The following is a 14,586-nucleotide window of genomic DNA, read 5'->3' on the forward strand; positions in this document are numbered from 1 at the left end:
GCCTCGCCAGCCATCCGCTGGCAAATTTGTTCCTCAGCTAGAGCATTCATCCATCCATCAATCTCTTTCACCATCCGCCCGTCTGTCCTCCCCCCCGTCTGCCCTGCCATCCATGCAGCCTCCACTGGTCCATCCACCCACCCACCCACCCACCCACCTCTCCTCCCACTCAACCAGAGTTGGGAACACAATTCCCTTCATCCAGCTACTTATCCTTCCTTTCCCAGGTCCATTCCCTTCAACATCCATCCCTCCATCCCTCCTCCATCCCTCCATTCCACTCTCCGACCTTGCACGTGCCCTTCCCTACATCCCTCCCCAACTCAATGTCTAAGAGATGTTCCCACTCAACGGGCTCCAGCCCCACAACACACCCAGGGCCCACAGGGGACACAGACGGGGCCCACAGAACCCCTCACCTGTGACGACGTCGGTGGAGACGGGGCCCAGGCGCTTCCGACCCCACACCCCGTACAGGTTGAACTTGTAGCGCCGGGACGGCGACAGCCCAGGCACGCTCACCGTGCGCGAACCACCATCCACGGGCAGCACCTGGGGCTGGCCCTGTGCATCCCTGTACTGCACCGTGAAGGAGTCAAAGGTGCCCTCGGGGACGCTCCACTCCAGCTGGATGGAGTCGGGGGCGACCCGGGAGGCTGTGAGCTCGCCCAGGCGGGGCTGGGTCGGTGGTTCCTCCTCAGGCTCGGCTGCAGCTGCTACAGACAGGGCACAATGCAGGGCATAAACATCAAAGTGTCCGTCCATCCATCCATCCATCCATCCATTTTTCTACCCAACCATCTGTCTCTCCATCCACGCATACGTTCGACTAATCATCCCTCCAGGTGTCAGTTCCCCCAAGCATCCACCCCCCGGCTCCTTCCATCCATCCCTAACACCCTTCCACCCACCAGCCTTCCAGCCACCCACACATGCAGCCTTCCACTCTACACCTGCCTGTCCATTCATCCCTCTCATCATCCAACCATCAGCCACATCACCCAAACAATCTATCTACTCCTTAAGGCAGGTTTTTGGTCACCCATGTCGTCATCCCTTCGTTCATCCATGTCCTCGACATGCCTTTCATCCAACCACCAATCCTTTTGACAAGCTCTCCACGCAACCTTCTCTCCCGCCATTTCTCCGTCCAACCATCCCTCCTTCCATCCCTCCAATCAACCATTTTTCCAGGCACTATTCCATCCAGCGGTCCTTGAACCCATTCCTCTACCCAACCATCCGATCACCCATCGTCCATCAAAACACACAGCTAGCCAGGCAACCAGCCGTTCAATCATCTATCCATCCAATCAACCTATTCACCAACCACCCACCAGCAACCAGCCAGCCAGCCAAACATCCAAACATCCAAACATCCATCCAAACATCCACCCATCCATCCAAACATCCAACCACCTCCTCACCCAACGAGCCACACACTCATCCCACCACCCGAACCCCCATCACTGCCTCCCTCCAGGCGTCCCTCTCTCTCCCCCTCCCTTACTGCCTTCAACCCTGCCTGCACCCGTCCCCCCATCCAGCCCCCGGTCAACACCCAAGAGAAGTTCCCCTTTCCCAGATGGGCCAAAGATCTTGAACGGGCCCTGCCCCAGCTCCTGACACACTCCAAACCCAGCGCCACCAAGGGCACGGGTGGTCCCACAGACCCACTCACCTGTGACGGCGTCGGTGGAGACGGGGCCCAGGCGCTTCCGACCCCACACCCCGTACAGGTTGAACTTGTAGCGCCGGGACGGCGACAGCCCAGGCACGCTCACCGTGCGCGAACCACCGTCCACGGGCAGCACCTGGGGCTGGCCCTGTGCATCCCTGTACTGCACCGTGAAGGAGTCAAAGGTGCCCTCGGGGACGCTCCACTCCAGCTGGACGGAGTCGGGGGCGACCCGGGAGGCCGTGAGCTCGCCCAGGATCGGCTGGGATGGTGGCTCCTCTGATGGCGGTTCCTCCGATGGCGGGGATGAGGCTGCCATGGAGAGGCACAACGTAGAGCACACAGGGGAGCATCCCTCCCTCCCGCCCTCCCAACCTCCCTCCAGTAAACTCCGCCAACCATCCAACCGCGCATCCGTCCAACCGGCTGTTTTACCTCTCCATCCATCCATGCTTCCAGCCATCCCGTCACCCCTTGCTCCAAGCACCATTTTCCATCCACCCGCCCGCAAATTCAACCATCCAAACAGCAATCCAGTTGTCCAGACCAACACCCATTCCTCCCCGCTGCCACCCACCCCACCATTCGTAATGCCAGCCTCGCCAGCCATCCGCTGGCAAATTTGTTCCTCAGCTAGAGCATTCATCCATCCATCAATCTCTTTCACCATCCGCCCGTCTGTCCTCCCACCCGTCTGCCCTGCCATCCATGCAGCCTCCACTGGTCCACCCACCCACCCACCCACCCACCTCTCCTCCCACTCAACCAGAGTTGGGAACACAATTCCCTTCATCCAGCTACTTATCCTTCCTTTCCCAGGTCCATTCCCTTCAACATCCATCCCTCCATCCCTCCTCCATCCCTCCATTCCACTCTCCGACCTTGCACGTGCCCTTCCCTACATCCCTCCCCAACTCAATGTCTAAGAGATGTTCCCACTCAACGGGCTCCAGCCCCACAACAAACCCAGGGCCCACAGGGGACACAGATGGGGCCCACAGAACCCCTCACCTGTGACGGCGTCGGTAGAGACGGGGCCCAGGCGCTTCCGACCCCACACCCCGTACAGGTTGAACTTGTAGCGCCGGGACGGCGACAGCCCAGGCACGCTCACCGTGCGCGAACCACCGTCCACGGGCAGCACCTGGGGCTGGCCCTGTGCATCCTTGTACTGCACCGTGAAGGAGTCAAAGGTGCCCTCGGGGACGCTCCACTCCAGCTGGATGGAGTCGGGGGCGACCCGGGAGGCCGTGAGCTCGCCCAGGCGGGGCTGGGTCAGTGGTTCCTCCTTTGGTGGGGCTGGGGCTGCAACAGGGACAGCTCATTGCAGGACAGACTGGGGAGAGACATCTCTCCGTCTGTACATCCATCCATCCACCCACCCATCCATCTATCCGTCTATTTGCCTGTCCCTTCATCCAGCTAATCACCCACCCATCAGTCAACTCACCCAATCATGCACCCTTCCACCCATTTCCCATTCCTCCAGCTGTTCGTGCACCTATCCACTCATTCATCCAATTATCCCTTTGTCCGGAATAAACTTCCGGAAACTCAGGAAGCCAGCCTGCCAGAAACATGTCCTTCCATCCATCTAACCATCCATCTATCCATCCATGTTTCTTCCCACCCATCCATGCTTCCTTCCATCCAGTCACCCGTCACCTCTCCGTGACCCTTCTCCCTCACATCAGTCCATGGATCCATGAACCCAACTATCCATGCAACCATCCATCCGTTCATTCATTAAACAGTCCGATTATTCATCCAACCACCCATGCTTCCACCTGTCCGTGCTTCCAGCCATTCATCTATCCAGCCATCAATCAGTCCACCCAACCATTTTTCCAGCCACCCATCCATCATCCATCCATCCAATCCCAACCACCCATCCATCATCCACCCATTCAATCCCAACCATCCATCCATCCATCTACCCATCACCATCCATCCATCATCCATCCACCCATCCAATCCCAACCATCCACCCACCCACCATCCAATCATCCACCCACACACTCATCCAATCATCCACCCTTCCATACAAACATCCCTCCATCCCTCTGACCTTGCATGCCCCCACGCCCACCACCAAATCAAGGGCCAGATGCTCTTCCCATATCCCTCAAGGTCAAACGACCTGCCAGGGCTCCTGACTTGCTCCAAACCCAGCACCCGCAGAGGACACAGACAGGGCCGAGAGATGCCCTCACCTGTGATGGCATCAGTGGAGATAAGACCAACCCGTTTCCGACCCCACACCCCATACAGGTTGAACTTGTAGCGCCGGGATGGCAACAGCCCAGGCACGGTCACCATGCGGGACCCGCCATCAACTGCAAGTGCCTGAGGTTGGCCTTGCGCATCCCTGTACTGCACCGTGAAGGAGTCAAAGGTGCCCTCGAGGACACTCCACTCCAGCTGGACGGAGCCAGGGGTGACATGGGAGACCGTGAGCCCGCCCAGGTGGGGCCGGGGTGGTGGTTCCTCTGACGGTGGGGCCGGCACTGCAATGGACATGGCACAAAGCAGAACATGAAGATACACCCACCCATGCATCCTTCTGCTGAACCATCTGTCCAGCCACCTACCTGTCTAATCATGCACCCATCAGTCCAAGCACCCAACCATCCACCCATCCTCCTGTTGATCCAACTGGGTGTCCACCCATCCATCCAATCGTCCATTCATTCTGTTCTTTGTCTGTTGTTCCATCCATCAGTCCAGTTATCTGTCTGTCCACTCATTTCTCCATTCAAGAATCCAGGCTTCCATCCATTCAATGACCGGTTTTTCCATTTACTTTTCCTTACATCAGCCTTTGAATCCACCTATCCACCCTCCCACCCATCCATCCAACCTTCCATCCGTCCTTCCACCCATCCATCCACCACCCATCCACACACCTGTCTATCTAACCTTCCATCCATCAAACCATTGTCCATCCATCCTCCCATCCATCCACACATCCATTCAACCATCCATCTTTCCACCCATCCAATTATCCATCCATCCACCCACCTAGCTATCCAACCATGAGCCACCCATCCATCCAACCATCCATCCAACCATCCACCCACCCATCCATCCAACCATCCATCCAACCACCATCCAACCATCCACCCATCCAACCACCCACCCATCCATCCATCCACCCACCCATCCATCCAACCACCATCCATCCACCCACTCATCCATCCAACCATCCACCCACCCACCCACCCATCCATCCACCATCCAACCACCCATCCATCCAACCACCATCCAACCATCCACCCATCCATCCATCCAACCATCCAACCACCCACCCACCCATCCACCCACCATCCAACCACCCATCCATCCATCCAACCCCAACTTGTCTATCAAAAGCAGTTGAGCCTGAACAGCCGGGTCCCTCCCAGTGCTGCCATGGACCACCCAATGGTACCTGCTTTGGCTACGGCACCTTGGGGCTCAGTCAACTCCATCTCATACACACGCTCCCAGTCCAGCGGGGGCTCATCGGTGCCACCTACCCCTGCACCCAAAAGAGGAGTGGGCGGTTATGGGATGTCCCCATGCAATGTTGTCCCCATCTCCATCCCCATCACCCACCTGCCGTCACCAGGAATGTGTAGGACTTGGAGACGTGCCCCCGCACCACGCCGTGCACCTCCACCCGGTACATGGCCCCTGGCACCAGCCCTGGCACCCGGGCCACCGCCGTGTCCCCTGGCACCTGTAGCTCCCCCTCGGCCCCCTCCGGCTCTTCCAGGAGCCGGTAACGGATCACCACAGTCTCTGCGTGGCCCCGCAGCCCATCCAGGTCCACCAGAGCCTCACCGGCAGCCCCCGGCATCAACTGGGGCTTGGGATGGGGGATCTGGCGGAGGAGCTGGTGACGCAACGGGGCTGGGCTGCGGCGTAGAAGGTAAGAGAGGATGGCACGGGCCACCGCCGGCACCGTTTGGTTGCCCCGGAGGGGGAAGTTCGTAGCCCGGAGGTGGCTCTCCAGGCGCTGCAGCAAGGAGCCATTGTAGGAGGAGAGCTTGGCCCCCAGGTCATGCAGGGATGGGCCACCCGGGAGCACTGGGGATGCTGGGGACACTGGGGACCATGGAGATGGACGTGATACAGGGGACTGTGGTGATGCTGGGGACCGTGGAGATGCAGGTGACCTGGGGGACACTGGGGATACTGGTGCCTCTGGTGACCTTGGGGACACTGCTGACCCCGGGGATTCTGGGGACACTGGTGATGCCGGGGACACTGGTGACACTGGGGACCTCGGGGATGCTGGGGACCCTGGGGACCCTCGAGTTACTGGGGATGCTGGAAACCTTGGAGATGCTGGGGAAGCTGGTGACCCCAAAGACCCTGATGACCCCAAGGATGCATCCGGTGACACTGGTGATGCCGGTGATCCCAGGGACCCTGGTGACCCCAGGGATGCTGGTGACACTGGGGACCTTGGGGATGCCGGAGACCCTCGGGCTGATGGTGATGCTGGGGCCACTGGTGATGCCGGGGACCCCAGGGAACCCTGAGGCGACCCTGGGGACCCCCCATGGGTGGGCAGAGTCTGAACAAGCACTGCGAGAGCAAAGGGGACCAGGGTCATCAACTCATCCCCAAAAGTCCCCGTCTGCCAGAGCCCAGGGACCCACAGGAGGGACACAGGGATGGATGGACACGGGAAGGGATGGGGACAACATAGGGACAGACTGGGGACACCCACGGGGATAGACTGGGGACACCCAGACTCATGGGCACAGACTGGGACAGATGGACTGACGGGGACAGACTGGGGACATCCGGGCCCAGGCAACAGAGGGATGCATGGGGAAGCACCAGGAGATGTGGGGACACGTGGAGCCACGGGGACACATGGACCCATGGGGACACACGGGGGTAGACGCAGGTAGATGGGCCCAAGGGGACTCACGGACCCACAGGGACAGACTGGTGACACACAGACCCACCAGGACAGACAGACGCATGGGGGCCCACAGAGCCATGGGGACACATGGACACGTGGGGACAGACAGAGGCTTCAGGCACCGTCCTTGTCCCCATGCCCATCCCAGTCCCTGTCCCCATGCCAGTCCCCATCCCCATCCCTGTGGCCCTGACATCCCCATCCCTGTCCCTGTCCCCATGCCTGTGCCATCCACATGCTTGTCCCCATCCCGTCCCTGTCCCCATGTCCATGCTGTCCTCATCCCCATGCTTGCATCATCCCTGTCCCCATGCCTGGCCCTGTGGTGGCCCTGTCCCCATGCCATCCTCATCCCCATGGTGTCCCCATCCATGTGTTGCCCAGTCACCATCCCCATGTTGTCCCTGTCACCATGCCTGTGCCCATGCTGTCCCCATCCTTGTGCCATCCCCATGCCATCCCCATGCCCGTGCCATCCCTGTCCCCATGCCACCCCTGTCCCCATGCCCATGCCAACCCTGTCCCCATCCCTGTCCCCACACTATCCATGCTGTCCCCATGCCCATGTCATCCCCATCCCTGTCCTCACACCCATGACCATACCGTCACCATCCCCAACCCCGTCCCTGTGCCATCCCCATGCCTGTCCCCATGCCCATACCCGTTGCCATCCCCATGTTGTCCCCATCCCTGTCCCCATGCTCATGCCCATTACCATCCCTGCGGTGTCCCCATCCCTGTTGCCCGTCCCCTCGCAGTCCCTGCGCTGAGCGGGTGACACGTACGGGTGCGGACGCGCAGGGTGCTGGGCGCCCCGAGGTGCTGCTCCCGCTGGGCCTGGATGAAGAGCTCGAAGGCGTGGCCGGGTGCCAGCCCTGTCACCTCAAAGGTGACAGCGGAGCCAGGCAGCTCATGTGTGGTCATCGCTGCTGGCTCGTCCTGGGAACAAGGGACATGCCAAGGACACACTGGGGACACCACGGTGGGACCCGGCCCTGAGTCAGGCAGCAGATAGGTGACCACAGCCAAGAGCTTCTCCCAGGGCTGGGGGACATCTTGGGGACACACTGGGGACGCACTGGGGACAGCTAAGGAGGGACACACTGGGGACAGTGTGGTGAGGACACCTCCTCATCCTTGAGCCAGGCAGGGTGGCTGCAGCTCATGGCTTGTCCTGGGGCTAGGGGAAATGTTGGGGACACACTGGGGACATATTGGGGACACCACAGTGGGAACATGTCCTGGTCCCTAAGCAGGGCTGCAGGCAGGTGGCTCATCCTGGGGACAGGGGACATGTTGGGGACACTGGGGACACCATGCTGGGGACACATCTCTGTCCCCAAGCCAGGTAGCAGGAGGGTGGCCACAGCTGCTGGCTTATCCTGGGGACAAGGGATGCATTGGAGACACATTGGGGACACCATGGGGGGACACCATGGGGGGACCCATCCCTAAGCCAGGCAGCAGATGGATGACACCACCACGGCTCATCCTGGGGACAAGGGACACACTGGGGCGATGTCCCCATACCCAAGTTAGGCAGCAGGAGCTGGCCTGACCACTGGTTTGCTCTGGGGACAACAGGCACATTGGGGACATGCTGGGGCCACCATAGGGACACACTTATGGTGTCCCCCAGAGGGGCAACAGTGGGTAGCCACAGATGCCACCTCATCCTGGGGATGAAGGCTACGTTGGGGCCACCACACTGGGGCCACCATAGCACTGGGGACCTGCCCCCACTCCTGTCCCCGTCCCCAGCTCACCAGGGGGATAAGGGCCACCTGGTAGCCATCCACCAGCACAGAGGGACGGGGCCAGGTCACACGGAAGGACGTCTGGTTGCGGGTGGCCAAGCGTGGTGTCACCGAGGGGATATCTGCGGGGACACGGTCCCATCAGTGGGTGCCACCCACAGGCACACTTTGGGGCACCATGGGATGCGGATACCCTGGGATGGGTACACCATAGGTACACCATGGGACAGGGGCACCCCGGGGGACACCATGGGATGGGGACACCCTGGGGACACCACGGGATGGAGCACCCATAGGATAGGGACACCCTGGGAACACCATGGGATGGGGACACCCTGGGGGACACCATGGCATGGGGACACCCTGGGGACACCACGGGATGGGGACACCACGGGATGGGGCACCCATGGGATGGGGACACGCTGGGGACATCACAGGACAGAACACCCATGGGATGGGGACACCCTGGGGACACCATGGGATGGGGACACCACGGGATGGGGCACTTATGGGACTGGGACACCCTGGGGACATCACAGGACAGGACACCCATGGGATGGGGACACCCTGGGGTGTCCTGGGGACACCATGGGACAGGGACACCTCAGGGAACACCATAGGATGGGGCACCCATGGCATGGGGACACTCTGGGGACGCCACAGGATAGGGACATCCCCAAGACACAATGGGGACACCATGGGATAGGGCATGGGATGGGGACACCATGGGACAGGGCCCATGGGATGGGGACGCCATGGGGACAGGGCACCCATGGAACGGGGATACTCTGGGGACATCACAGGACAGGGATGGGGACACCACAGGACAGGGACACCCTCAAGACACCATGGGGACACCACGGGATGGGGTACCCATGGGATGGGGACAACCTGGGGACACCACAAGGACACCACAGGACAGGGCACCCATGGGATGGGGACACCCTGGTGATACCAGGGGACTGGGACACCCTGGGGACACCACAGGATGGGGCACCCGTGGGCTGGGGACACTCTGGGGACATCACGGGACAGGACACGCTTGAGACACCATGGGGACACCACAGGATGGGGACACCACAGGATGGGGTCGCCATGGGGACATGGAGGGGACACCCCAGGAACAAGGCCACCCAAGCCATGGGGGACAGCAGGATATGGGGCACCCACAGGACAGGGACACCACAGGGACACCCAGGGACAGGGCACTGGGGGACACTGGGAGGACTGGCAGAGCACTGGGGGACATACCAAGGTGGCATCAGGGTCCCCTATGGCTGGGGGGGGACAGGAGTGGGGGCATTGGGAGCACTGGGATGGGGACACTGGGGGACACTGGGAGCGGTGGGGAGCACCAGAGAAGCACTGGGGGACACTTGGGGACATTTGGGGACAGGTGGGGAAATACTGAGGTGGCATCAGGGCCCACTATGGCTGGGGAGGTGGGGGGGGGGGCACTGGGAGCACTGGGATGGGGACACTGGAGGGACCCCTGGGGACACCGGGGAAGCACTGGGGCCACTTGAGGACGTTTGGGGACATACCGAGGTGGCATCAGGGCCCACTCCCACTATGGACGAGGAAGGAGGTGGGGGGGGCCCTGGGAACGCTGGGATAGGGACATTGGGGGAGGACTGGGGACGCTCAGGGACCCTTGGGGACGGGTGGCGACACTCGGGGACATACCGAGGGCGCAGCGGGGCCCGCCGCGGCCGGGGGGACAGGCGGGGGTGGCGCAGTGAGGGCCGGTGAAGCCGGGGAAGCAGCGGCAGCGACCCCCCCGACATCGTCCTTGGTCGCTGCAGCCGAGGGGACAGGGGGGGTGGGGGGGGGCGGGGGGAGGGACGGGGGGGGAGGGGCAGCCGCAGCCGTCCCCGGCGGGGGGGGCGCAGAGCTCCCGAGCCAGCGTGCGTCCTGCGGGGACGGGAGGGACACGGGGGTGACAAGGCCCCCCTGGCCCCCTACGTGCCACCCCCATGTCCCCCCAATGTCCCCCATATGCCCCCATGTTCCCCCATGGCCCTCCATGGCCCCCACATGTCCCCCCAAATGCCCTACGTCCCAATGTCCCCATGTCCCCCCACATCCCCCCATGTCACCCCCATGTCCCCCAATGTCCCCATGACCCTCATGTCCCCCCACATTTCCCCCAATGTCCCCCCATATGCTCCGTGTCCCGATGTCCCCCCATGTCCCCTTATATCCCCCTTGTCCCTCCATATCGCCCCCAAGTCCCCATGTCCCCGTCCTCCATCTGCCCCATGTCCCCACCCTGCCCCCCATGTCTCCGTGACCCTCGTGTCCCCCCACGTCCCTTCAAATGCCTCATATCCCTCTATATCCCTCCACATGTCCCACATGTCCCTCCACGTCCCCCATATGCCCCATGTCCCCCCAAGTCCCCACAACCTTCATGTCCCCTCTATGTCCCATGTCCCAATGTCACTCCATGTCCCTCCATATCCCCCCACACGTCCCCCACATGTCCCCCCATATGTCCCCCATGTCCCCCCACATGTTCCTCATGTCCCCGTGTCCCCCCCCATCCCCCCATGTCCCCCCACATCTCCCCCATGTCCCCCCACATGTCCCCCCACATACCAGTGCCAGCCTGGGGTCCCTGGTTGTCCCCGCACTGTCCCTGCAGCGCCCGCACTTGTCCCTCCAGCTCCTGCAGGCGCCCCAGGATGGCCACCAGCGCCGCCGCCCCACAGGGGGGAGCCGGGGGGGGTCCGGGGGGGGTCCCCATCCCCCCCCGCAACGCCAGCGCCAGCAGCAGCAGGGGCAGCCCCGGGGTCATGGTCCTGCGGGGAGGGGACGGATGGCACCTGTGGGGATACCTGGGGACATCCGTGGGGACACTCAGACACCCATACGGGACATCAACAGGGACACACGGACACCCATAGGGGACACCCAGGGGACCCAGGGACACCCGTGGGGGGCACACAGGGGACACCCACAGGGACACCCAGGGGACACCCGGACACCCGTGGGGGACACCCAGGGGACACACGGACATCATGAAGGGACACACAGGGGACACAGGGACACCCGTGGGGGACATTGATGGGGACACCCGGACACCCACGGGGGCACCCGGGGACACACAGACATCATGGGGGACACACGGACAGCCGTCGGGGACACACAGACACCCACAGGGGACATCAGTGGGGACACATGGACACCCACGGGGGACAGCCAGGGGACACAGGGGCATCATGGCAGGGACACACAGGGGACACAGGGACACCCATGGGGACATGGGGACACCTACAGGGGACACACGGTCACTGTGACTCACGACACCGACCCACAACCCTTGTGTGGCCCTGGCACCAATGCACCCAATTACCCCAGTAACCCCCGGCAACCCCCAGTAACCCCCCAGTTCTCACTAATTGCAGTAGCTTCATCCCTCCAGTCCCCAGTAACACCAGTAACCCCCCAGCAGCCTCCCAGTAGCCCCACTCTCCAGCAACTCCAGCAACACCAGTAACTCCAGTAACCCCCAGTCTCCAGTAACAGCAGTAACACCAGCACCTCCAGCAACTCACACCAGCAACACCAGTAACAGCAGTAACAGCAGCAACCCCAGCAACAACTCCAGTAGCACCAGTAACTCCAGTCACCCCGTCTCCAGTAACACCAGTAACTCCAGTAGCACCAGTAACTCCAGTCACCCCATCTCCAGTAACACCAGTAACTCCAATAGCACCAGCAAGCCCAGTAACTCCAGTCACCCCGTCACCAGTTACTCCAGCACCAGCAACTCCAGTCACCTCCAGCATATGCAGCAACTCCAGTAACACCAGTAACTCCAGCACCAGCAACTCCAGTCACTTCCAGTAACACCAGTAACTCCAGCAACTCCAGTCACCTCCAGCAGCAACTCCAGTAACATCACTAACTCCAGCACCAGCAACTCCAGTCACCTCCAGCGACAACAGCAGCTCCAGCAACTCCAGTAATCCCTGTAACTCCAGTCACCCCAGTAACTCTAGCAACAGCGACACCACCAGTAACGCGAGCGATTCCAGTCACCTCCAGTAGCACCAGTAACACCAGCGACACCAGCAGCTCCAGTCACCCCAGTAAGCCCAGTAACCCCGCTGACTCCAGTGACCCCAGTAAGCCCAGTGACTCCAGCAGTTCCAGTCACTGCAGCACCAGCAGCAATTCCAGTCACCCCAGTAACTCCGGCAGCCCCAATAAACCCAGTACCTCCCGTCCCAGAGCCGTCCCTGCGGCTCCGCTGCGGGGTGGGGTGGGGTCAGGTCGGGGGGGGGGGGGGGGCCGTGGCCGGGGGCGTGGCCAGGGGGCGGAGCTACATCCCACGCACCTGCCCCACATCTCCCACCCCATGAGCTTCAGGGGACCCAGGCGTCCGGGCCCCACACCCTGCCCCACAGCCCCCCCATAGGGGACCCAGGCACACGGGCCCCCCAAGTCCTGCCCCACAGCCCCTCCCCCAGGGGTCCCAGGCGTCCGGGCCCCACACCCCCCCGCGGGTCACAGAGGGCCCAGGCGTCCGGGCGGGCCTCCCTCCCCCCCATGTGTTTATGGGGTGGCGGTCGCCGCGGTAACCAAACATCTGGGCGGGAGCAGCCAGATGTGGGGTCCAGCTGCCAGAGGGGGGGGGGGGGGGGACGGACGGACACGACACCGCTCCCAGTAACACCAGTAACACCAGTAACACAGCACAGCCTGCCCCACAGCTGCCAGTGCTCCCAGTAACCACGGTGCCACCTGTGCTGTTGGGCTGTGGGGCCAGGCCATGGGTCAGTGCCATGGGGCTGGCTGTGGGGCTGAGCTATGGGGCTGTGCCGTGGGTCAGCGGTGCCGTGGGTCAGTGGGGCTGCGGGGCCATGCTGTGGGGCTGTGGGACTGCAGGGCCGAGTCATGGAGCTGGCCGTGAGTTTGCACCATGGGGCCAAGCCATGGGGCTGAGCTGTGGGGCTGTGCCATGGGTCAGTGGAGCCGTGGGTCAATGGAGCTGCACTGTGGGGCTGTGGGGCTGCAGGGCCGAGCTATGGGTCAGTGGGGCTGTGGGGCTATGGGTCAGTGGGGCCATGGGTCAGTGGGGCTGCGCCGTGGGGCTGTGCTGTGGGGCCGCAGGGCCAAGCCGTGGGGCTGTTCCATGGGTCAGTGGTGCCGTGGGTGAGTGGGGCTGCACCGTGGGGCTGCAGGGCCACGCTATGGGGCTGCAGGGCTGAGCTGTGGGGCTGTGCCCGTGGGTCAGTGGGGCCGTGCCGTGAGACAGTGGAGCCGTGGGTGAGTGGGGCTGCGCCGTGGGGCCCCGCCATGGGGCTGCAGGGCCGAGTCGTGGGGTCGAGTCATGGAGCTGCGCCGTGGGGCCAAGTCACAGGTGGGGCTGGGTGGGGCCGTGACTCAGCCTGGCCTCCCCACCCCCCCCAGCTGTTGTTGCTGCAGGACATGGGGGCGGGGGGGGGGGGGGAACTCGGCCGGACGCCTGGGTCCACTACGGGGGAGTCAGGGGTCACCCGGACACGTGGGTCCCCCAGAAGGCTGGGGGGGGATAATGTGGGGCAGGGGGGTCCCGGCCGCCTGGGTCGCCTGAGGACAACGGGGTGCGGGGTGTGGGGGGTGGTGGTGACCTGGGGGGCCCGGCCGCCTGGGTCCCCTAAGAGGCGGGGGGGGGGGGGGGGAAGGGGGGGGGGGGGCACGTGGGTTCGCCACGAGGTCTGGCAGGGTCAGGGAGGGGGTGGGGGCCCAGCCGCCTGGGTCCCGTGGGGCCAGGGGTGTGGGGCAGAGCTGGGGGGGACCGGACGCCCGGGCTCCTTGGCAACGGCTGGTGTTTTGCTCATCGTCCGCGGGTCAGGCGGGCCCGACACGTGTGGGGCTGGCGGGGCACGTGTGGGGTGGTGAGGCTGGGGGGCATGTGTGGGGCTGGGGAAGCACAGGGACGTGTGGGGTTGAGAGGGTACGTGTGGGGCTGGGGGGGGCAAGTGTGGGGCTGGAGGACATAGGGCACGTGTGGGGCTGGGGGGCACACGTGGGGCATGTGTGGGGCTGGGGGGGGGGGAGCACAGGCATGTGTGGCACTGAGAGGGCCATAGGGCACATGTGGGGCTTGGGGGAGGGCACATGTGAGGCTGGAGGGCATGTGTGGGGCTGGGGGCCACTTGTAGGGCTGGGGATGGGGCCAGCGGCACATGCAGGGCTGAGAGGGCCGTAGGGCATGTGTGAGGCTGAGGGACACAAAG

General features: G+C 63.0%; 1 protein-coding gene across 1 annotated transcript in view; it reads right to left on the reverse strand.

Annotated features, from left to right (window-relative positions):
• LOC143171777 (tenascin-X-like) overlaps positions 1-12,712 on the reverse strand; it is a 63,625-nt gene extending 50,913 nt beyond the window's left edge. Inside the window, 9 exon segments of the mRNA XM_076360857.1 lie at positions 3,892-4,185; positions 5,109-5,198; positions 5,276-6,000; positions 6,130-6,253; positions 7,385-7,538; positions 8,366-8,478; positions 10,043-10,270; positions 10,958-11,160; positions 12,702-12,712. Coding sequence (XP_076216972.1) covers positions 3,892-4,185; positions 5,109-5,198; positions 5,276-6,000; positions 6,130-6,253; positions 7,385-7,538; positions 8,366-8,478; positions 10,043-10,270; positions 10,958-11,160; positions 12,702-12,712 — 1,942 coding nt within the window.
• Positions 12,713-14,586: the final 1,874 nt, after the last annotated feature.

This window comes from Aptenodytes patagonicus, chromosome 31, assembly GCF_965638725.1.
Source record: "Aptenodytes patagonicus chromosome 31, bAptPat1.pri.cur, whole genome shotgun sequence".
Lineage (NCBI taxonomy): Eukaryota > Metazoa > Chordata > Aves > Sphenisciformes > Spheniscidae > Aptenodytes > Aptenodytes patagonicus.